The following is a 24,634-nucleotide window of genomic DNA, read 5'->3' as shown; positions in this document are numbered from 1 at the left end:
CTCCCTCTCTCTCTCTTTTAACCCCCCCTCCCTCCCTCTCTCTCTCTTTTAACCCCCCCCCTCCCTCTCTCTTTTAACCCCCCCCTCCCTCTCTCTTTTAACCCCCCTTTCCTCTCTCTTTTAACCCCCCCTCCCTCTCTCTTTTAACCCCCCCTCCCTCTCTCTTTTAACCCCCCCTCCCTCTCTCTTTTAACCCCCCTCCCTCTCTCTTTTAACCCCCCCTCCCTCTCTCTTTTAACCCCCCCTCCCTCTCTCTTTTAACTCCCCCTCCCTCTCTCTTTTAACTCCCCCCTCCCTCTCTCTTTTAACTCCCCCCTCCCTCTCTCTTTTAACTCCCCCCTCCCTCTCTCTTTTAACTCCCCCCCCTCTCTCTTTTAACTACCCCCCCTCCCTCCCCCTCTCTTTTTACCCCCTCCCCGTAGCGTGGCCGAGAGGCTCTGCGTCCGCGGTGCCGACCGGATTGATAGGAAGGTGCACACACACTGAGTGTGCACCTTCCTGTCAGTCCGGCCGGGTACAGGAAACAGAAACTCCTGTTCCGCGCGGAACAGGAGTTTCTGTTTCCTGTACCCGGCCGGACTGACAGGAAGGTGCACACTCAGTGTGTGTGCACCTTCCTATAACTCCGGCCGGCACAGCGGACGCAGAGCAGCTCGGCCACGCTACGGGGAGGGGAGGTGAGAAGCTGCAGCCGCCTGAGCGCTCTTAAGAGAGCGCTCAGGCGGCTGCAGCATTTAAAGGGGCGGCCGGGCCCCCTGATGGCGGGCCCCCCTCCCGGCCGGGCCCTCGGACCATGTCCGAAGTGCCCGACCGGTCAGTCCGCCCCTGCTCAGAAGGATGAAGGGCTGAGTCAACCCTGCCGGGATTTGTCCTGGGCATGTTACCTTAGCCCAACATCCAGGGGTTGATACTATTACCCAATTTAATGGTACTCATTTTCTCTACCTCACAAGGATGAAGGGCTGAGTCAACCCTGCCGGGATTTGAACCTGCGACCCAAGGGAACAGATTTTACTGATGAAGCATTAGCCCACTGAGCTATCACAAGAAAATCAAACCACAAGAAGTCCATTATCTGCTTTTGAATGTGGGAATCAAATAATTAAACAGGAGAGAGGGTTTGCCAGGGTCAGGGGTTGGCACTTGCATAGCTTTGTACAATATTTATCTACTACCATAAGAGCGGGCAGTGGTTGGTAATTTATCATGTGTTTCAGGTCAAGCAGAGTTTAGAAGTCATAAAAGAGTGTGAACCCCCTCATGGTCCAAAAGGCTTGTATATCGACCCATTGTCGGCTCTCCCACCCATTTTAAAATGTGATTACTTTGCTTAATGCCACCATTTGGTAATACATTTTCACTTCTGGAATACCCAAACCCTCTGTCACATGTCTTTTGCTAATGTGTAATGGTATTTTAAGAAACGAGCACTTTGATAAATCTACTCTCCTGTTTCTATTTCTCCTCCTCATTAGCAACGATCGTCCTGATCTTGCCTGGGACTGGGCTGGATTGTGATTGTAATTTGCTAAATCTTTAATACAAATTTAATAGAGAAGAGAGCTTCAAAAATATGATTAGCGCAAGTTATGGGTGATTTTTAATGTTTTATTCAATAGTACAATTTCTGAAGAAGTGACTGTTTAATGATTTACATTGGCACATGCATCAGCTAGTAAATTGACACTATATCTAACTGTTCAAATGTCTCTCTTCATGCTTAAATGTCTTCCCTAATTAGCCTTTTGAATTCCAAGTCTTAAGGCTTTTTAAATGTTCCCAGGTCATCCTATTATTAGTAAGACATAATTACTAGAACTGCATTAAAGGGACACTCTCAGCACCAGAAACACTGCAGCTTAATTATTATTATTATATTTTATTATTTATATAGCGCCAGCAAAATCTGTAGCGCTGTACAATGGGAGTGGTTCTGGGCAAAGAGAATGTCCCCACAGTATAAACACTGCCTCTTCTGATTGAACAGTCCTTAGAGAAATGCATTGAGTTAGTGCACTTCTCGGAGAACAAGGTGATAGGTGCAATTTGCAGAGAAGTTGCACAATTCTTGTCTACAAGCAAGTATAGGATTGGCTGAGATCATCACCGTCGAAAGAATAAAGTTACACAATACAATAATGCTTTTTTTTTTTTTGTAAAACGGTCTGGTTACTAAGTAGACAAAACCCCTTAGTAACCAGACCGCTTTTTAATTTTCTCACCGTTTGGGACCAGGGCTGTTTTTACATTTCTGCAGTGTTTGTGTTTAGCTGTAATTTTCCTCTAATTCTTTTACTGTACCCACACATATTATATTCCATTTTTCTCACCATTAAATGGTCTTTCTAAAGATACCATTATTTTCATCATATCATATAATTTACTATAAAAAATATTATAAAATATGATAAAAAAATTTAAAAAAAAAAAAACTTTTTCTAACTTTGACCCCCAAAATCTGTTACGCATCTACAATTGCCAAAAAACACCCATGATAAATAGTTTCTAAATTCTGTCTTAAGTTGGAGATTAGGAAAAAAATCATAGTAAGAACTCAAGAGAAAATTAATAAAGCAATGTTAATATTAAAGCAGGGATGGTACTATGGAAATAACAAAACAGGGAAAAACCTTTCAAATAAATTAAAAAACAAAAATAAACTTCAATCTATAAACTATATAATAGCTGGAAATAAAAAAAAACTCTTCTCACCAACTCAAATAGCTAATGCATTTGAAGAATACTATAAAAGTTTATATAATTTAAAATTTAATGAGCCATCTGTAGGGGAAACAAATCAGTTCTTGGACAAATTAAGCCTGCCAAAAATATCTATTGAGAAATTAAATCAGCTAAATGCCCCATTCTCCATTCAGGAGATTAGTAATACCATTAAAGCATTAATAGCAGGCAAAGCACCAGGTCCAGATGGCTTTTCATCGATTTTCTATAAAAAAATAAATGATATAATTTCCCCATATATATTGAAGACATTTAAAGAATTTGCCAGTTATAAAACTATCCCATCTGAATTACTCCAGGCCTCTATAATGCCAATCCCTAAGGCAGATAAGTACCCAATATATACCTCAAATTATAGACCAATTTCTCTTATTAATTTAGATATTAAAGTGTATTCTAGAATTTTGGCTGATAGACTCAAAATATACCTGATATTGTACATTTAGATCAGAGTGGGTTTGTAGAAGGTAGGGGTACGTCTGATAACATTAGGAAATCAGTGAATGTTCTATATCATGCGGATCAAAGTTTGTCCCCTTTCACCATGGTTACCCTTGATGCCGAGAAGGCCTTTGACCGTGTCAATTGGAAATATTTCGAAGAGGTTTTGAAGGCCTTCGGCATAGAGGGTATTTTTAAGGAGTGCACAATGGCGTTATATAAAGATCCTCAAGCCAGAGTTTCAGGATTTATGTTCCAATCAAAATGGTTCCCAATTAGAAATGGGACGCGACAGGGCTGCCCTTTGGCACCCCTGTTATATATCCTTTCTATAGAACCGTTGGCAGCCGCGATTAGACATAATGATGACATCAGTGGGCTAAAAGTGAATACCTTGGAGAATAAAATTGCATTTTATGCAGATGATGTTCTATTGACCCTTACAGACCCTATTAGATCTATCCCAGCCGTATTTTTTCTTATTAACGAGTATAGCAAATTTTCAGGCTATAAAATAAATATAAAGAAAACACAAATCCTGACAAAAGGTTTAACTGAACCCGGGGTAAAAAAACGTAAAAAGGAATTTAAATCCGGGGCTCTGACGGCCTTCCCCCCCCTCCCCCCTCCGTCGTATATATATAAAAAAAATAAATGCTGTCTTAAGTTTAGAAATACCCAATGTTAACATGTTCTTAGCTGTTTTTTTTTTTTTTGCAAGTTATAGGGCAATAAGTACAGCACTTTGCTATTAACAAACCATTTATTTTCAAAATTAACACAAATTACATTGTAACACTGATATCTGTCAGAAATCCCTGAATAACTCTTCACATGTATATATTTTTTAAAAGAAGACACATTAAGGTATTAGACTTGGGGTATTTTGACTCTTTTCGTGCAGCCATTTTACCACCAATCTATGCCAACTAAAAAAATATAAACATAATTGGTAGTATTTTTGACACACATTGCAATTTAAGAATACATGTGCTGAGAACTTTAAGGGTTCCTGCCAAATATGTGTTCAGCAACATCTCCTGAGTACAGTGATACCACCCATGTATAGCTGTGTCAGGTTCTCTGGGGGCTAAAATACCTTTTTTGGAGGGTGCGCATTTCAGTTTTCCACCTTGGAATTTTGTCAGCTGGTCATCATGCACCATTGTCCTTTTTGGTACATTTTTGAAGCCGGCCAATGTAATTTACCCCCATCAAACCATATATTTTTGAAAAGTAGACACACTAGGGTATTTTAAATGGGGGTATTTTAACACTTTCCAGGCACTAATTCTACCAACAATCTTTGTCAAACTTTTGGGTAGTAATTTTTTTGTGTGTTATTTTTCTCTCACATTGTACTTTAGGCATGGATTCTCAGTTCCTGTTATGTGTTACTGACAAAAAACACCCCAATATGTGTTCAGCAACATCTCCCGAGTACAACAATGCTCCCAATATACAGGTGTTATGGATTTTTGCAAATTTACAGGGGTCAAATGTAGGGCTTTCCCATTTTCCCTGTTTGCACATTGAAATTTGCCTGGTTGGTTTGCTGGGCCTATGTTGCATTTGAGACCATAGCAGCCCAGGAATGAAAATTAACCCCATCATGGCATACCATTTGTAAAAGTAGGCAACCCACGGTATGTAAAATGGGGTATGTCCAGGCTTTTTTAGTAGCCACTTAGTCACAAACCCTGGCCAAAATTAGTATTTATATTATTTTTTTTTTGCATTTTTCACACATAAACTGCCATTTCACCAATGATATTATCAGTATAATATAATATACTGCTCTAAACCCCTCATATTTGTGTAGAGTAAGGTCTCATGAGTACAACAGTACATCTCAAGTACAGGTTTTATGGGAATTTGGAAAGTTACAGGGTCAAACATAAAATGTGCCAATTTCTGTTTTTGTAAATTGCTATTTGCCAGATTGGCTATGTTGCCTTTGAGACTGTATGGCAGCCCAGAAATGAAAATTAACCCCACCATGACATACCATTTAAAAAAGTAGACGCTTGCCAATATTAGCGTTCATTTGTTTTTTGCATTTTTTTTCACAAAAACTGCACTTTTACTGGTGATTTCATCATCGTGATAAGTTTTACTATTTTAAACACTCATATTTGTGTTCAGCGAAGTCTCCAAATATAACAATACCCTCCATGTACAGGTTTTATGCTGTTTTGGAAAGTTACAGTCAGGGCCGCCACCATCAATTTTGGGGCCCCTGACAAAGCACAAGGTCTGGGCCCCCCCGCATCGCCTGCCCCCCCCGCCCGGCCCGCCCACAGGACTCCTACCTAGTCCGCTGCAAATGATGCAGGACTGAATGTCGTGTGTATAGTGGAAGTGAATTAGAATGTGTGTAATGGATGTAGTGTTTGTGTGTATTAGATACTGTTTGTGAAGCAGATGCAGTGTGTATAGTGAACGCAGAGTGTGTTTGAATAGTGGATGTAGTGTGTGTTTGTGTAGTGGATGTAGTGTTTGTGTGTACTAGATGCAATGTGTTTAGTGGATGCAGTGTCTGTAGTGGATGTAGTGTGTGTATTAGACGCAATGTCTCTGTATAGTGAATGCGTGGTGGATGTAGTGTGTGTACTGTGAATACAGGATGTTTGTTTAGTGGATGCTGTGTGTGTCAGTGTAGTGGATGCAGAGTGTGTGTCAGTGTAATGAATGCAGAGTGTGTGTCAGTGTAGTGTATGCAGAGTGTGTGTGTATTAGTGTAGTGAATGCAGAGTGTGTGTTAGTGTAGTGAATACAGAGTGTGTGTTAGTGTAGTGAATACAGAGTGTGTGTGTGTGTGTTAGTGTAGTGAATGCAGAGTGTGTGTTAGTGTAGTGTATGCAGAGTGTGTGTTAGTGTAGTGTATGCAGAGTGTGTGTGTGTGTGTTAGTGTAGTGAATGCAGAGTGTGTGTGTTAGTGTAGTGAATGCAGTGTGTGTGTGTGTTAGTTTAGTGTGTGTATGCAGTGTGTGTGTGTTAGTGCAGTGTGTGTATGCAGTGTGTGTGTGTTAGTGCAGTGTGTGTATGCAGCGTGTGTGTGTTAGTGTAGTGAATGCAGAGTGTGTGTCAGTGTAGTGTATGCAGAGTTTGTGTGTGTTAGTGTAGTGTATGCAGAGTATGTGTGTGTCCGTGTAGTGAATGCAGAGTGTGTGTCAGTGTAGTGAATGCAGAGTGTGTGTGTGTTAGTATAGTGAATGCAGAGTGTGTGTTAGTGTAGTTAATGCAGAGTGTGTGTTAGTGTAGTGAATGCAGAGTGTGTGTTAGTGTAGTGAATGCAGTGTGTGTTAGTGTAGTGTGTGTTGTAGTATGGTGTTTTGGAAAGTTACGGGGTTAAATATAGGGTTTGCCAATTAAATTCTCTGGACTATCTGCCTAGGTTGTCATGCAGGTCCCTCAAATTATAATTAATAAAATCAAACAGTATGTAGTTAATAGTTAAATATATATGTAGAATGTGTGTTTATATATAAATACACACATATATATATATGTATATATATATATATATATATATATAAAATGTATTTTTTTAAATTTATATTATATATATATATATACATACACACATACACATATGTACATACACACACACACACTTTTATTTCCTATATATGTATAATACATTATAATTAAAGCATTTTATGATATATTATACATGTATAATGCATATATATGATTTCATTATAAGTGTATTTTGAGAAATATGTGTATATATCTCAAAGTACATGTATAATCAAATTATATATGCATTATGTATGTATAATATATTATAAAATGCTTTTATTATTTGATAATATATTATACATATATAATATATGTATAATATATATATATATATATATATATTATTATTATAATTTTTTTTTTTTTTTACTTTTTAGCGCCTGGGGGACTGCCTGACAGCTCAGACAGTCCCCCTGCTGGCAGCTGCATAGACTCCTATTGTGGCCATGTGATCGTGGTGATCACACGGCCCTGGATGGCCGGGGTGGCCGGAGCTGCTGCAGCGGGACTGCTGATCACGGCGGATTGGCGGTCTAGGTAAGTCCAGGGCTCCTACTTGCCATTTACCGATTTTTGTCGGATGTACCGAGTACGTCCACGGTCGTAAAGGAGAGCTCAGGCAGGCCCCCTGCAGGCACTGCACAAGCCGGCTATTCTATTATTATTATTATTATTATTATTGCCATTTATATAGCGCCAACAGATTCCGTAGCGCTTTACAATATTTTGAGAGGGGGGATGTAACAATAAATAAGACAATTACAAGAAAACTTACAGGAACAATAGGTTGAAGAGAACCCTGCTCAAATGAGCTTACAGCCTATAGGAGGTGGGGTATTAGAAACATTAGGATAGGAAATATCAGGTAGGAGTGAAGCAGAGCTGGAGAAGAGAGCAAAGCACTATCCCATAGGAGAGAGCAAGAGACCGGTATGTAAGGGAGAGATTACTCTGGGAGACCATACGCTTTCCTGAAGAGATGGGTTTTAAGGCCCTTCTTAAATGATTGAAGACTCGGGGAGAGTCTGATGGCAGTAGGCAAGTTATTCCAAAGGAGAGGAGCCGCCCGTGAGAGGTCCTGCAAGCGGAGTTGGCCTTACGGGTGCGAGCAGCGGTCAGGAGGTGGTCGCGGGCAGAGCGGAGGGTACGAGGAGGGGCATACCTCTGGATCAGTGAAGAGATATAAGAGGGGCTGGAATTGTTCAGTGCTTTAAATGTATGGGTTAGCACTTTGAATTGACTCCGACATTCTAGCCATGTGATCGCGAGCACCCCACGATCACATGGCCCGGAGAGTCGGTTCGGGTAGTGGGGGTCTACCTGAGCTCCCAGGCAGACCCCAGGATCGTGATCGCCGGCTAGGGATCGCCAACGATCAGGTAATTGGCGATTTAGTAAATGACTTACTAGGTACATCCTATTCATTGGTCAGGAAGGGGTTAAAGAAACACTCCAACGTTGCAAATAAATAAATAATTATATATATATATATATATATATATATATATATATATATATATATATATATATATATATATATGACCTTTTACTTTACTTTATTTAAATATAAATATGTTTGGCCCCTACAGCAATTATAAACATTTAAATAAAACCTTTTACGCCTAATGATACTGTATTCTTGAAGCAGATGCAGTGATACATGAGTCAAATTAATATCAGCACACATATTCCTTTGATATTGACTTTCCTTTTAAACTGTGCGGTGATAGGAATTGCTGCTAACTATTGTCATGCTTAATTAAATTTACCTTGAAGTTTATTATATGACCATCTGTGTATAATTGATGGCCACACATATAATGGATTTGAATTTGAGAAGACTTGACACCTGCTACATTGGTAAGAAGGTGCTTACATTGCCTTAGTGAGAGCCCCTTAAATCTAAACCATTGCTTTACTCAATAGAATTCACCTGGATGTTAATTTATTATATCAGCATCCATGTATAATTGATGACATCATATACAACAGATTTCTTATAAGAAATTTATGAATAGCTTTAATCCAGTAGGATTGATTAGCCAATTCCCTTAGCCACAGGTGCATACGAGTAAATACATTTAAAAAGCAATCTATGAAAAAAACATTTTTCTCCTGGAATTCTTCTCACTTGCATGTGATGTTCAACATATTAGAGCAGAGTGCCTGCCAAATATGATATCCTTCTTTGGGATACATCAACATGCAGTCTTCAGAGCAATCGAGAGAAGCAAGAAGGCTTGAGCTCATCAAATCAAATTGATATCCCACTTTACACCTCTAATAAAGAATGCCTCAGTGACTTCATTTATTGGGTCATTCATGCAGGATATTAGTACAAACCAGGCACCATGACAGAGGTGAAATACAGTTTATTCTTGGTATTTTAACTAGAGATTGTGGACTGTTGTACCTATTTTTTCTAGCCATAACAATTGCAATCTGTGTAGGGATTGATCACGTACTTCACTAACTAGCCTATAAGACTTCATGTATACTACTGAGGGTAAAAATGTACACTGATTTAGCTGATATGATTGGGAGAGTATTAAAAATGCATTAAAGAAGGTGATTTTACGCAGTTCAGCTTTTTTGAGCTTGATTTTTTTTTCTCCAGTAGACTGTTGACTAAACTCACTGCTTATCAAACAAACACATTGAGAGGGTCTAGTATAATTTCCCATAGTAACATATGACAAAGTAACTACATTTTTTTTTTCAAAGCACAAAACTCTGAGCCAGTACAAAGGTTTTTGGCTACACAGGCGAAGATGCATTTTGATGTCCCATTTTTTATACTTCTTACACTCTTCTTCTAGCACTCAATAGCCATGTTGTAAGAGGAAGGGACGGGGACATGATGTATTATCAAATCACCATGTCTCTCTCACAATACTTCGGGTGTTGAGGCTGGTCATACCCAGACGCACAATTGCACAAACAAAGTTATTAGCACACATATGAAAACTGTAAGTCATACATAGACACATACTGACAGTCACATTTTCACAAACAAACATAATCACACACACACATACACATAGCACAGGGCTATCATAAGTTCCTCTCTGTGCCGCCATGCATTTGCTTACTCTGCCTTAGTGAGAGACCCAAAAGCCAACTCCTGGAGCACCCCAAGACAACCACACAGGCCACCTTACACTTGCACTAGCCCTATATGTACTTATGTTTAATGCTCTAAAACCTTGTCCAACTGACACTCCACAGGTTGATGCAAGTCTGAATGTTTTTGTTTGCCCCTTATTCGTATAGTAAAGACCATAGAGGCCAAAACGTTGACGATATGTGTTACACAAGTCCTCTGAGTACACAAGTGCAAATAAATATGCACTCGAAGCAATCAGTCTTCCACTATATTATCGGCATAAGTGCTATAAAGTTATATCATTTCATATCTGCATAGCGGGTCTTTTGTAAAGCAGTTGTTCTGTCTCATGTAAACCATGTAAATGACAATAGCTATATTGTAAATGTTTTTTGAGCTCATAAAAGCACATTTCCCTAAATGACACGGTAAAATAAATCTATCTGACAGGTATCCTGTGTTTATTGTCTAAGAAATCACAAATAATATCAGAATGCGCCAATGCAGTCTTCAAATCAACTAAGTAATCCCACCAATGTGGCTCTATTACCATAGCAACCTAATTCCAAAAGCCATTGGATGTAAATACGAAGAATCTGATGTGGTAAAGAGTTACTGGCAGAGGTTACATTTGTGTTAAGAATCTAATATAAAACATCCAAATAAAAGCGTCTAATAATAGTTATCCACCACTACAGTTATATTAGCATATGAGAATCTTCTTATTTTCTTTAATCACATGAAGTGTTTGAACAAGGAATACTGTAAATACCCACAAGACATCAGACATCAGAAAAGGAATGTTTGATAGCAAGGGGTTTAAAGACCCTTTATGATGAACATCCATCCATAAATACACATTCCCTTATGAAAGAAATCATACAGGCAAAATAAGTAATGACTATGTCTGCAGGCGAGGTGCAAATAGTATTCATGACTTGCCTACTCTTTAAGGATAAATTTAAATACATATTAGCAGTAAATCAATCCAGGTAGTTGCAATGGGATATGTTTAAAATGGTTAAAATGCCCTCACCTCTTTTTAATCTTTATTTCATAACCCATCTTCTGCTTATTTAATCAATGTATAGTTTTTTGTCCTGGTATGTTATAGCTTTCTAGCAATATAGACAGTATAGACTGTAACTCAATCATCATTCTATGGTTCCTGTAACAATTTGTAATTGTCTCATTTATTGCAATGGCATCATCTATTCGCAAGAACTGCTTCATTAAGCTAAAGTTGTTTCGGAGAATACAGTGTCCCCTTAATTTTTTAATGTTTAGATTAAACATATTTCACTAAAATGTATCACACTAACATTCTCAGCCTGTCAATTTCTTCTAAACTTGAATGTAATGGGAGGCCAGAACATAGCACCTAGGGGCCGCAGTTAGTGTTAAATCATTTAAAAATGTTTTGAAATATAAACGTGGGCCTGCACCAGGGAACTTCCTACACATGTTTTCATTGCTGTAGATTGTAGGAGTTATGATGCTTAAGAGTTTTACTCAAACTCTAACATCTCAAAAATATTCATGCAAGGAAAAAAAACTTGCTATAGATGCAAATGTTTGCATCAAACAGAATTTGTTGCATTTTAACATTATTATCTCTGTAAGAGACTTTCCTCTGGATCTGGAGTTTTAAATTCTGGGTTAATTAAAAATAAACGCAGGTCAGTTCAGACCGTGTTTAAATAATCTTGGATGCAGAGCATCAAATACATTTTAATGTCACATATTTCTAAACTCCGCTAAAAGAACCTCTATTGCCATGCCCCTGCTCCAGAATTCAACAGAGGTAAAAAGTAGGTTTGGTGGATAAGGAAAATATTAGTCCTTTAGAAATGCTTTTGAATAACTTGTCTGCTGCTAAAACTCACGTAAGAACTTTTATACTTCTGGATATCTCTTGAGAAAGGTCGCCTTTTGTTCATTTCTCTACAGTTGATGCTGGCAGGAAGACTTACCTGCTGTGAAATTTGTTATATGCTTTTTTTTTTCTTGACAAAGGCAAGGTACAACTTTTTTCTATTAGGACTTCTCACGGGCTACAGTGAGATAGAGATCTCAACTGCACACAGAAACTCTCTATAGACCATCTTTTTAGTCTCTCCAGTTTGAGAGTAATCAATCAGCAAATCTTGAGCTAACTTAGAGTTTCAAGAGTGCACATGCAAAGTATATGACAAATGATGTAAAAGTTTTAAAAAAATATACTAGGGACTCAAAGTGAATAATACATGTAAGTGCTGCATATTAAAATAGTTACAAACATATAATTGTTTCCGTTAATGAAACTGATGTACTTTGCCATAAAGAATATGCTGTTGTCTATCCCAAAATGATTATTATTTTATACTTTTGCTAGTAAATGCTCTAATTACTATTACTGTAATAATGTATACTAATCTAAATTTCTCATCAAGACTGGAGTAAAAAATGGAAACAAAATGTGTTACTTTATATTCTTGTAACGGTATTTTGTGCTTCTGGAAGAAGGAACATCGAGGGACATCAGCACCATGGTAAAACTGCTCATCTCTTTCCGGCTCTGAAGCCAAAGTTACTTGGTGAATGCAGCATCCATTCAAAATATAGAAAAAGTTCATACTAGTAAAGCATTGTCTAGCTACAAAAGAAATTTACTCTAAATAAGGCTAACACATCTTGTTATTTTAGACTTTTTTTTATTTAGGATGAAATACCTATCAAAACGTGAAAATATGGTGGAAGAAAAAATATAGTTATTGTAACATCAGTAAACAATTTTATCATTGATACACATCTTAGAAGATTAAAAATTAATAAGGAGTGGTAGTGGAGTTTGAAAACCTCCATAGATTAAACATCTGGGAGATTGAAGGGACACTCCAGGTGCAGAGAGGTTCCTAGATTACCTGAAAAGATTAAACCATGAACAATCCCCAAAGTCTTCAATCCAGAGCCAGAGATCACTCTACCTCTAATTTCCATTCCAGTCAGAGGCTTTAATCATGAAGCCTAAGACCGGGTGCATCTGATTGTTTGAGAGTGTCAACTGATGCTCTCTACCTATCATTAGCTCCCCATTTACAAAAAATTAGTAAACAAAAATACCTACTGTTACTGATGTAAGCTCATCTTAACAGGGTCCTTATCTACAATTGTTCCTGTATCTTTTTGTAACTGTCTTATTCACTGTTAAATTTAGCATTTCAGAATATTGTAAAGTGATACTGAATAAGTTGGCGCTATATAAACACAAATAATAATAATAACCCTTTGCCAATGGTCGTCTCTAAGGATGACTATATATTATAGTTGAATTTGTTTAGCAATTGGTCAAGATTACAACAAGATGGATGAACAGGAACAGAGGGTGTAGATGGCTCTGCTCAAACAAGCTTACATTCTAGAGGGAGTGGGGTAAAGTGGCACAAGTGGTAAAGGTAAATAGTTCATTGTGAAGGGTTCGTTTATTGGATCACACTGTTGTAGGAGAGGAAGAAAGGTGAGTTACCATGGTGAGGAGAGGGAAACGTATTAACAGTTTATTTGATCTGCTTTCCTAAAGAAGTGAGACTGAAGGAACTAAGACTGGGTGAGAGTCTAACGGACTATGGAATGGAGTTCCACAGTGACAGCACAGCCTCGAGAAGTCTTGAAGGCGAGCAGTAGAGGTGTGAGTATGAACAGAGAATAGATCTAGATCTTCAGCATAGTGCAGAGGCCTGGATGGCACATACTTGTGTATTAGTGAGGATAGGTGGGTAGGAGCAGTGTTGAGAAGATATTTGTAAACACGCACCTGAATTTTAAATTAATTCCTATATTTTATGATAAGCCAGTGTAAGTATTGAAAGAGGGGGAGGTGTGGGAGGTGCAGGCAGACAGTAAGATGAGCCTCGCTGCCACATTTATTATAGATTGTAACGGGCCAGCATGAACCCAGCGTTAAATAGGAGTGGATGAAAGTTATGTTTATGAGATAGAAGTGGCAGGATTTGGCAAGTGACTGGACTTGAGTGGTGAAGTACAGGTTGGAGTCAAAGAGAACACATAGGCAGAGAACCTGCGAGGTAGAGCTGATGGTAGTGCCATTGACTTGGATGGAAACAGAAATGGGAGTAGCAACACTTGAGTGAGGAAAGACGAGAAGCTCTGATTTGGACTGGTTAAGTTAATGTTGATGGTATTTATCACATACATTATAAATTTACCCACAGTGCATTACAAAAATTCACATTGTTTGAAACATCAAGCTCATAAACATAAATAGAAAAATGGCTTACTTGTAAACCAAAGAGAAAGCTTCAGAGCATATTGCAGGACACGGGACAAGTCTGATCTCTATGTGGCCGAGAGCAGCTGGAAAATGTGCTCGTGTCACCTTTTCAAACACAGAGCTGAAGGTGTTTACATCAGCCATCTTGCTGTTGGGGTCCCCTCCTCCTGTGTCTAGTATGCTGCCACCATGCAGGACAAGAGCGAGTACATGTGTCTTACAGTCACTCTGCTGAGATCCATCCTGGATAGATATAAATAAAACCATACACAATATAACTCTAGCAATGCTTAGACGGCTTATAAATAAACGTCCCTAAACACTGCTATTTTTTTTTATTTCTGTTTCATTTGACACTGGATTACTTGTGTGTCCTCAATCATACCATATGGAACCAAGACACTGCAATCCTGTTTGTTTTCCTAATTTCACTCAACTCTTTTAGTGTCTTCTCTTATTAAAAAAAAAAAAAAAAAAATCTATAATTTTGATTTGTTGTTTTCAGAGAATTTTCTCATGGATGCCCTACCTTGTTCTGTTAGTGAATTTGTATGGACGGCTAAAAACCTGCCTAAAAGACACGTCTATTATAGCAAATCCTATCAAAGTATTGGGCCATTTCTCTCTGTATCATTGGTTCTGTCTGTCTCTTTTCACATTATGTCTGTTTAAGTGTCTCCAATGTTCTCTTCTTTATTGAAACAATATTTGTTTCTACAGAGTGTTTTTATATTGCTGTTCTTTTACGCTGTACAACACTTACACATCACATATTCTTTTTTCTTATGTAACCACTTCACTTGCAGAATCAGGTATAAACACTTTTACTTTCATGTACTTTGCAGAATAAAATTTCCATTGTAGTGATTTACTAAAGTGAGGATTCAACACACATAGCTAAAAAAATAATTTTAGCTATTTTGATCTTAATTTTGATATTCACATTGAATTCTCACTTTAAGAAATAACACTGTTATTCAATAAAGCCTCAGTCAACCTCGTCTATACGCTATGAATGATTGCCAGTATGTAGAGGAACACATTTCTCTGCCAGAAGTCACTGGTCTCTGATTCAATGGCTGGAAGTGTATTGCAAATGTCAGATTGCCCTCTGCTTCCTAACAGTAAAGGAAGTTTCAATGGGTCATACCATTCCTGCAGACAGGGAGGGAGAGTAGTGAATGGACTCCATACCATTGCAGTGTTAGCGTTCCAGAGATACATACATACCTTTATTTTAGAAATGTTTGATTTAACTGCATTCACTGTACATAGGCTTTATGTTTAAATGTAGGCATTCTTTTTACATTATGTTGCCACTTTCTGTAATCTGTACTGCTAGTAAATTCCTTCAGGGTCCTTAGAAATTCTTAAAAGCAAGGTATTTGACCATTATTTATTTAATTCTATTTTTTTTTCCACACTTACTGCATTTAAGAAAAAAATAAATGTCTATTAAAATAACATTTCAGAATACAAAATGCAATAAATAAGACTCCAAATTGGTGCATTTTCTACCAGCCAGATGAGCTCTCTTCCCACAGAGCATACAAATACAATTGTAACTCTAGATCCAAATGCAGGACAGAATATACAGACTCAATCGAGCAGACATATATTTGATCAGATATTGTCAGCTGCTGATAAGCCTTTTAAGGCAGAAATTCAATTAAATTTGAATCGATAAAAAGCTTACATGAACCAAAAAAACAGATGATACACGTGATCGGCTAATCGAGGCCTCTTTGTGAAATATTGCTAAGATAAAGGATACTATATACTTTCTAAAGCCAAATATTTTTTGTTATAAATAATGAAAGAATAAGTAAAAATTTAAATTGTTTACATTTGCATAATTATAATGTTTAAAGCAATCTGTACACAAAATAGCTTTGTTTTTATCACATCTATATGCTACTTATGCATCCCAGGCTTCAAATACATGTTATGCTAATATTTTATTAATGAAAAAGTGCTCAGTAGTGAAAGGGTTATCACATGACAACATAAAACCTGGGGAATCTATATTCCCTTCTAGACATAAAGCTTTTAACACCTCTCTTCCTTTAGACTGAAAGCTCAATTATGTATGGCCTTTTCACTCTGTTTTCTGTTTATCTGAACTTTTTTTATTATGTATTTGTTGTTTTTATAAACCCATTTACAGCTCTGTGAAAAAATGTTTTTACAGAAAATCTAATATATACATTTGGGAAAAAAATAAAATAAAATCCCAGAAAGCATAAATGGATTTTAAAGTCTATCCCTAAAAATAATATTTTAAATGCCAGCAGCAGAGGTGAATTACGAAAAGAAGGCTTTGCGATCAATACAGTTATAAGTAGCCACATGCAATATTTAAATTAACGTAAGATAACAAGCAGATACTGCTTTTAAATCGATTATTCCCATTCAGAATAATGGGCCTTATGGCAGACCTGACTTACTTGACAGTAGTATATCTTTGGCACGTCACAGTGGCTGCCCCACACAACATGGCTGACTGCATTTTTTTTATCAGAGTATTAATCAACTGAGACGATACTCACTGTGCTGCAGGCAACTCAAGAACTAGATAAAAAAATTTCAAGGCCAAGAAAATGCTACAATGCTAGTGTTCTACAGTTGAGCAAATGCTAAAAATCTCACGTGCTGATAAAACACATTTTAAGATAACTAATGTTATATAATTACAGCGCTAACATTTTTTAAATCCAGTGCAACAAATACTAGCTAGAAAAAAAGTAAATGGTTTCTGTAACCCTACTACGCCATGCAAAATAGTTCATAGATTATTTTAGATGCTACAGATCATATGACATATCTTATTCATTCAGGTAATTAAAAGAACACTGTGGCACCATAACAAATTAATTGGAATGCAACAACTAAACGTTGTTGATCATTTTTCTATTTTTCACTTTTTGCTCACTGATTTCACTAGCAGCCAATGGGCAAATAGTTAAAATAAACACCTCTCACCTGTGATGCTGTGGGTGGGAGAATGTTTACTAAACAGAATGCTCACTGTAATTAAAAACGAGCCACTGGGCAGATATTGTTGCCCAGTCACTTAATAAAATAATCTCTCCCTGCAGTTGGCCCAACTTACATGGCTGAGATAATCAATTTTGATGATATCAGCCAATCCAAGATTTTGCATAAGAAAGCATTGGGAGTTTAGTGTGCATGAGCGGCCATCTAATTGAAATAGCTGACAGACAGTAGAAACATTTAAACCATGCAACGTATGCCACTAGAGGCATTTAAATCCTGCAGAGTAAACATCCATTCCTGCAAAACATCAATGTTTAAATTGCAGGTTTAAAACAATAAGGACATAGGATATATTTTTCTTTCGACAGTTTTCTTCACAAAATAAGCTTGTACCTACCAACCCACCCATTGATTCCTCCCATCCTAAACTGATACACCCATCATCCATCTATTCCCCTTTATTCTCAGTTAACACACAGATTTTCCTTTGTTTATTGAGATTCATTGCCCTATTGTTCTATCTTCCATAATACTTGTGATATCTAGTTATATTTACTGCATAGAAAATCATCCAGCCCAGGAACCGAGCCTAAAAAGCAATATTGAGCTGATATAAGAAAAAGAAGAAACAATATGAAAATGTTCTCACCTCACTGTCCTCGTGAATTTCGAAACTGCTTTGCCGAGGACATCGATGCTTCCTCCCTTGAACTCTGTAAAGATCGCCTGTTAATATTAAAAAAAAAATAAAAAAAATTCAATATAGTTTTTTTCCCTTTAGGGAACCAATAAGGAGTACACAGGCACAAAATATTTCGACTTTATTTTTTATTTTTGCTTCCACCTGCAAGAAAGCCCTTCTCTAACAGCAAATATCAGATGAGGTGTACGATTCCTATCTAGGTTTAAACTTAATTACTAAATAAATACAAATACCAAGGTACATGGACAGGTAATATCAAGGTACATGGGCAAATTGTAATAGAGTGGGTCATAATGCAAAAATGGTAGTGCATGTATAACGTTCTAGCTGATTTGGTAAGAGAGGTCTTATTTGAAATCTGTATCCGAGTACATCCACGAACCAGGACACCGAAGAAGTAATCCAGATAGATCAGTGCAAGTATAACATGAAGCACATGTAATCCACCGCTGTCTGCACATATGCTATTCTACCACTACCCCTAATCAATAACAAAGATGTTCTGTCTACTCTCTAAATGGAAACGTAAGCAAGTAGAGGAAAGCAAAAGAGTTGGGAAGCATAGACATTAATAGGGGAATTAGCAATTTAGCTGGTGCATGCTATAAATTAATAAAACAAGAGAGTTATTTACTTAGTGTGTACATTGCATCTTCTTTTAGTTGATGTTTTTTTAGTAAGGGTCTAGCAGTAATACAAAATGTGTACATAGGTTATAGGTAGAGATTAATTGATTCAGTCTGTGAAATATATGAGATTTTTTTTAAAATGAACATCTTTCCAATAACCAGTGGCACAGCAGCCTAAGTCTGTCATCCAACATACAGCAATTGTGTAGGCAATGTTCTAACATGAATGTCCTTTGCACTCTAGATCCAATACCTTGTTAAGAATTATTAGCGAAGGCTTGAAAATGTGCAAGTCTGATGACTCAAGAACCAGAACATTGCTGGTGACCTAGAAATCACACAGAACATTGCTAAACACTGGTTTTCTTTAATTAAGTCTCGCACAGTCCATGTTGACCAATTTTATTAGGATTCCATTAAAATATATCAAAGGTCACTAATAAAGTGAATCTTAGCAACCGAGGGGGTGCAAGTTAAGATTAATTGCCTCAATATCTTTATTTTTAGAATTTGCCTATATTTTGTAGGGATAAAGGGGGTTAGATGCATCTCTTAGATTTGATATATGACTACAATTATAAGGCTTGCTCTTAAAGTAATAATTAAGAAACCCTAAGTCTCTAGTTGAAGAGATACATTTCGGGGTGTACATAATTCTTATTTTAGGACATCAAAATAAATCAAATACAAATATTATATGTGTAAGAAACTTATTTTGTTCAGAATAAAATTCTAAAGGAGGTACATCCAATACAATCTAGTACATTCCATTCAACTAACATTTTAACAACTAGCAGTATGTGGAAATATTGCTCTGATATCAGTACTTTAGAACTTGTCATTGAGGCAACATCACTTGGTCAAACCATGCACTAGTAGAGACAGTCAAGCTCAAAGAGAGAGAGAGAGAGAGAGAGAGAGATGAGACAGGGCCCAAGACTCAACAGGGATTGGAGACGACTTGATTAAAGATGACTTTAAAAGTAATAAAAGCTCAGTCAGCAACTCATAATCCCTGATCCACGCAAGTGGTATCTCGGAAGAACTGGCAATGGCTGATCCTGTCATACACCCACATCTAAAGGTAACTGTCTAAGCTCAACCTCTTGCTTATTAACAATGACCTATTTGGTTTGGTAACTCTTATTTGTTTTGCTTGTTTTTTCTGTTTTGTTTATGTTGAGAAAAGTGCAAAATAGTGAATGTAACTTACCGAATAACAGTTTAAAAGCATAAATGATAATGTCACTCGTGTTATATTCGTGTACCATGCATTCACAATAAAAATGGTTTTGGAAAAAAGCGCAGTCAGCTCCGCTCATACACTTTGGTTAGCCCATAAGATAGTAATGCACAGGTACTTTACCAAACATGCAGCAGAGATTAAAAAGTTAAAACAGAGACTGTTAGGTAATCTTTGAATTAGTATCTCAAATTTAAAAGCATAACATATGATGTAGCAGAAACAGATGAATTAGAAAATAAAATACTGAATGCAAGGATTCCTTAAATAAATATGAGCTAAAAGAAGCATACTACAGATGAATACAGATTATTAAGAATATAAAAGAGTAAGTATTAAACTAAAGGCAGCCAAGCAGATATAAAAGATAGAATCCTAGACAGCCTTACATTTGGAAGATATATCATCCTAATACAATTGTAAATACATTTGCAGGCTATTATGAATCATTTTATAATCTACAGTCAGGTAAAACTATTTTGCATCCAACCAAGCACGGTATAGATACGTTTTAAGCAGCATCAACATATCTTTACTGCCAACCGGTAACAAAGGACAACTTAAAAAAAAACAGAAATAGATATAGAAGAGATCTCAGTGGTGATTGACTATATGCTATACATTCAACACTTTCCTCTTAAAACAATGAACAAGTTTGTAGTGACTTGGTCACCAACTCTTTATGATAATAAGACGGTTCCCTGAAAACAGTGGTTTGGTTTGGTGTGGTGTTTTTTTCCCTCTGTGTGAATTTTTGTTTGGAATAGAACTTAATGTAAATTGTTGAACAAGATGGAAATCTGTGCAAGGAAACTAATTGTGTTACATGTGTTACTATGTGTTTGTTCAATTTCTATTTTGTTTTCTTAATTATACAATATTACATAAAAAGAAAAGTGTGAAAGATGAGAAGGGGCTACCGGTAATCATTGGTAACTCTAAAGAAGCTGGACAAATCTATATCCAAGGCAAGAAAACCTATAAATGTTGTGCCTTATGGACACATGGCAAGAAGATGGTTATTGCTGACAATACAAGTATCAAATCTCATTTGGAATTTGCCAAAAGGTATGTGTGATACACAACAAACTGAGAAAAAAAATATATTATTTGGTCTGAGAGGTCAGAATTGTACTTTTTGGATTCAGCACAAAAAAACGCCCCTTGCCTTAGTAACACCTTGTCCATGGTGAAGCATGGTGGTAAAAAAGGTACAATAGGGATGTTTTTATTGGCAAGTCTGCAAAATTTTGATACATTTTGAGAGCACCGTGATGAAGCAAAAACAGAATCAGTGAGACAAGGGCAATGCTTCATCTTTCTGCAGGAGTGATCCTAACCATAGGTATGCATAGCAGATTTCATTTGGGTGTGCACCCAGGAGTTCTGTCTAAGTTATATTTACTACAGTCCACTGTAGTGGTTATGGTGCCAGGACTGCCCTGGCTTCCTAGCAGTTTAATTTGTCATACTGTTTTAGAACAATTTAACATACAACTGGGTTGTGTTGGAGCCTGCATCTGCAGGCCCCGTTTCCGGTTTCTCTCTGCAAGCCATGATTTGCAAGCTCTGTAAAGATATCAGGCATCTTCTGCATGAGAAGACCAGATGTGAGGTGCCTGAGTTGACACAGGGAATTTTCAAACTAGCAAAACAGTGAGGTGAGTGTGCATGAAGACTGTGTATGTGGAGAATGGATGTGTATTGTGTAGGCATGTGGTGACTGTGTAGTAGCTGTGTGTGATGCATGTGTTCTGACTGTGTGTGAGGTGGCTGTATGTATGATGTATATGGCCATCCATGTGTGATGTGGATAGCTGTGAGTGATTTGTGGGAGTGAATGATATGTGGATAGCTGTGTGTGATGTGTGTGGACAGCTGTGACTGATGTCTGTGGCAGTATGTAAATAGCTATGAATGCAGTACATGATTATCTGTAGATATCTCAGTGATGTGTGTTTTGTGTTGCTGATGCACATTAAAATTGTTGAAAAACATATTATTTCTTTGCCCCATCTTACTTTTGGCCTATGAGGGGCTACGATCTTGATTTTTCTGAAGATCATTGCCCTGCTCCCTGGTGGCCCAGTGTAGTTGTGATGATGGCCCTTCTCCCTGCTGTCCACATATTCACTGACACATGCACTCACATACACTCATTAACACATACTGGCACACACACTACCCATACAAATACAATGATACACACTCACTGATGCATACACCCATACACACACACTGACAGACACACAGGTATTAATCCATACAAACACAATTGCACTCACAAAGTACCTCCTTACACAATCACTAACACAATGAGTTGTACACACTCACTGACACACACACAGTAACCCTTCTATACTCACTAACACACACAGTAACCCATACATAATCATTGATACACAGTGATTACCTACACACTCACTGACACACACAGTGACACCTACATATTCATTGACTCACAGACTGAGCCATGCACTCTCACTGACACAAAACGTGACCATACACACTTACTAACACACATACACACACTCACACAATAACCCATACACACTCCCTGACACACACAGTGACCCATACACACTCACTGACACACAGTGGCCCATACACACTCACTGACACACAGTGGCCCATACACACTCACTAACACACACAATAACACATACACACAGATACACACAGTGATCTATACAGACTAACTGGCACACACAGTGACCCATACACATAGTGACCATACACAATGACTAACACACACACACACACAGTGATCCATAGAAACATATTGCAAAAAAACATGCTGCCACACACTACACTCTCATTAAGCAACCCCTTATCAGATGCAACTGGATGTCTCAATGTGGCAATGGTAATACCTGCTCCCAGCCAGCCCTTTCTTACCACAGTCTGTCTTCCATTGTTCCAGCCTGCCCTTCATATCCCAGATTGTTAGGATATGCTGTTAATATGTATCCCGGTGGCTTTTTATGATCTACCATTACTCCCCTCACCTCCTCACCACTCTTCCAGGGTGGGGAAGATGATATTAAATAATGGTTTTTTTTGGTTGTTTTTGCTGACAGTAGTGGTGAGCCCACCGGGAAAGCTCCCACACAACAGAGACACAGCACAGGTATCCCTCATTTTCTGATCTCCCTGTTGCTTGTTTAGCGGATGCATTAGAGTGACAGCTGACACACCCCGTGCGCACATCAATGATCCCAGCACACAGCCAAAACTAAGCTCGAGTGATTTAAAACTAAGAATCTGAATGTCTTGAAACAGCCAAGTCGAAGCCCAAACCTCGGCATGATGGAAACTCTTTAAATACTGCTGTTAAAATATATGTTCACTAACATTCACAACCATAATAGGGCATAAACAATTTGGTCTAAACAAATAGTCAAAAATTGCAGTATCCAGATGGTAGAAATGTAACCCAAAAGATTTCAATAGCCAAAGGTGGGTCTACACAGTATTAATTTATGGTTGAATGAATACGGATGTCAGTAATAAATACCTGGTTTTCTTGTATATTAATAGATACAGTCACTGGCAATTGTGTTAGTACAAACTGTAGATTGAATATGCCCAGGTTTAGGTAACAGATATAGCCAAACTTTCTTGTAATCAATTACTGCATGGAAAAACATAAGTGACTTTGTGCCTGCCGAAGCTGAAGACCTTAAATTCACATATATTAAAAAAAAAAAAATACAAAAAATTGTGCTATAATATCTATAACTGAGAAATTGCTTGGTATTTTTTTGTTAATTCATGTGATTAATTCTCCATGATTTGTTACTCAGACTTTATTCAAACCATTGATCTACATAAATGGGGATACACATATTCCATATTTGTAGCCTGACACATATGAAGAACTAAGTCTATGCAATATCATAATTGCAAGGATTGTTTTATTATTGGTTACATCTAAAGGCTAATTATGATGCTTTTAGTTGCTAAGATAGCAGTAAAAACATTGTGTGGTAGACACAAGACAGATCAAACGAATGTGACCTGTCAAGATCTAAGCCAACAATAAAGCTTTTACTGGTTCCTAAGATACCTATATAAACTCTTAAATTGCTACACCAAAAATATAGCACAGTTTGCATTCTTAGATAACACAGCTGTGACACTCATAACATCAATGTGTTTCAGAATGTTGATTTTATGTCAGACCAGCCATTATTTACTGGTCTCCTAGCAACAATGAAAAATGAATTGCAATTAGGACACTTATCCATACTATAAAAATCCTTGAATAATTTCAGTATATCATTTATAGAAGAAGCACTTGGTAATTGGTAGGCTTGTACACATCAGAAATATGTATTTCGACCAAATCACTTCTGCCGAAAACAACAAAACAAAAAAACAACTTTTGGGACGGCTGCATTTTGACCATATACCGATTTAGCGTATCCTAATTTCATAATGAAAAATGACTTGGAAAATGAATCAGGTGAACCAAAAGTGAATGAAAATAGATCAATCAGTACACTGCAAAATATATACATAATATAAATATTATTTATTTTTCCACCATTTGTCTCACAGACCACATGAAAAAAGTAACCAATAGAGAGTATATATATATATATATATATATATATATATATATATGTATATATATATATATATGTGTCATTTTTAATAAATATGTAATATATTAATATAATTTTATTTTACTCCTCGTTCTCTTTTCCCCTATATTGCTCACTTCTCACTTGATCTATGAATAAAATCAGCATTAAGTGACTATCTCCTAGACATCAGCTTTTTTTCCCCTATAAATCACTTCAGAATAAAAAATCAATAATCAAAACCAACATTTGTCCATTGCATTCTTGATTCGGTGTGTGATTTGGCTAAATTTTAAATCAAAGTGTGTGAATTCAATCAATCACTAAATTTGCCCAAATTAATCAAAATTGCAGGTTGTAACAAAATAAATCTCCAAGTCTAGGAATTG

The 24,634-nt window shown here is 37.1% G+C and overlaps 1 protein-coding gene across 1 annotated transcript in view; it reads right to left on the bottom strand.

Moving 5' to 3' along the window:
* The window catches only part of PITPNM3 (PITPNM family member 3), a 555,560-nt gene that overhangs the window by 142,571 nt on the left and 388,355 nt on the right, over positions 1 to 24,634 (bottom strand). Inside the window, exons 4-5 of the mRNA XM_063449741.1 lie at positions 17,731 to 17,807; positions 14,092 to 14,327 (exon numbers count right to left, since the gene is read on the bottom strand). Of these exons, the coding sequence (XP_063305811.1) occupies positions 14,092 to 14,327; positions 17,731 to 17,807 (313 nt within the window). The remainder of the gene's footprint in view (positions 1 to 14,091; positions 14,328 to 17,730; positions 17,808 to 24,634) is intronic.

This window comes from Pelobates fuscus, chromosome 1, assembly GCF_036172605.1.
Source record: "Pelobates fuscus isolate aPelFus1 chromosome 1, aPelFus1.pri, whole genome shotgun sequence".
Lineage (NCBI taxonomy): Eukaryota > Metazoa > Chordata > Amphibia > Anura > Pelobatidae > Pelobates > Pelobates fuscus.
The sequence above is the reverse complement of the archived record's forward strand: the minus strand, read 5'-3'. Positions and strand labels throughout refer to the sequence as shown.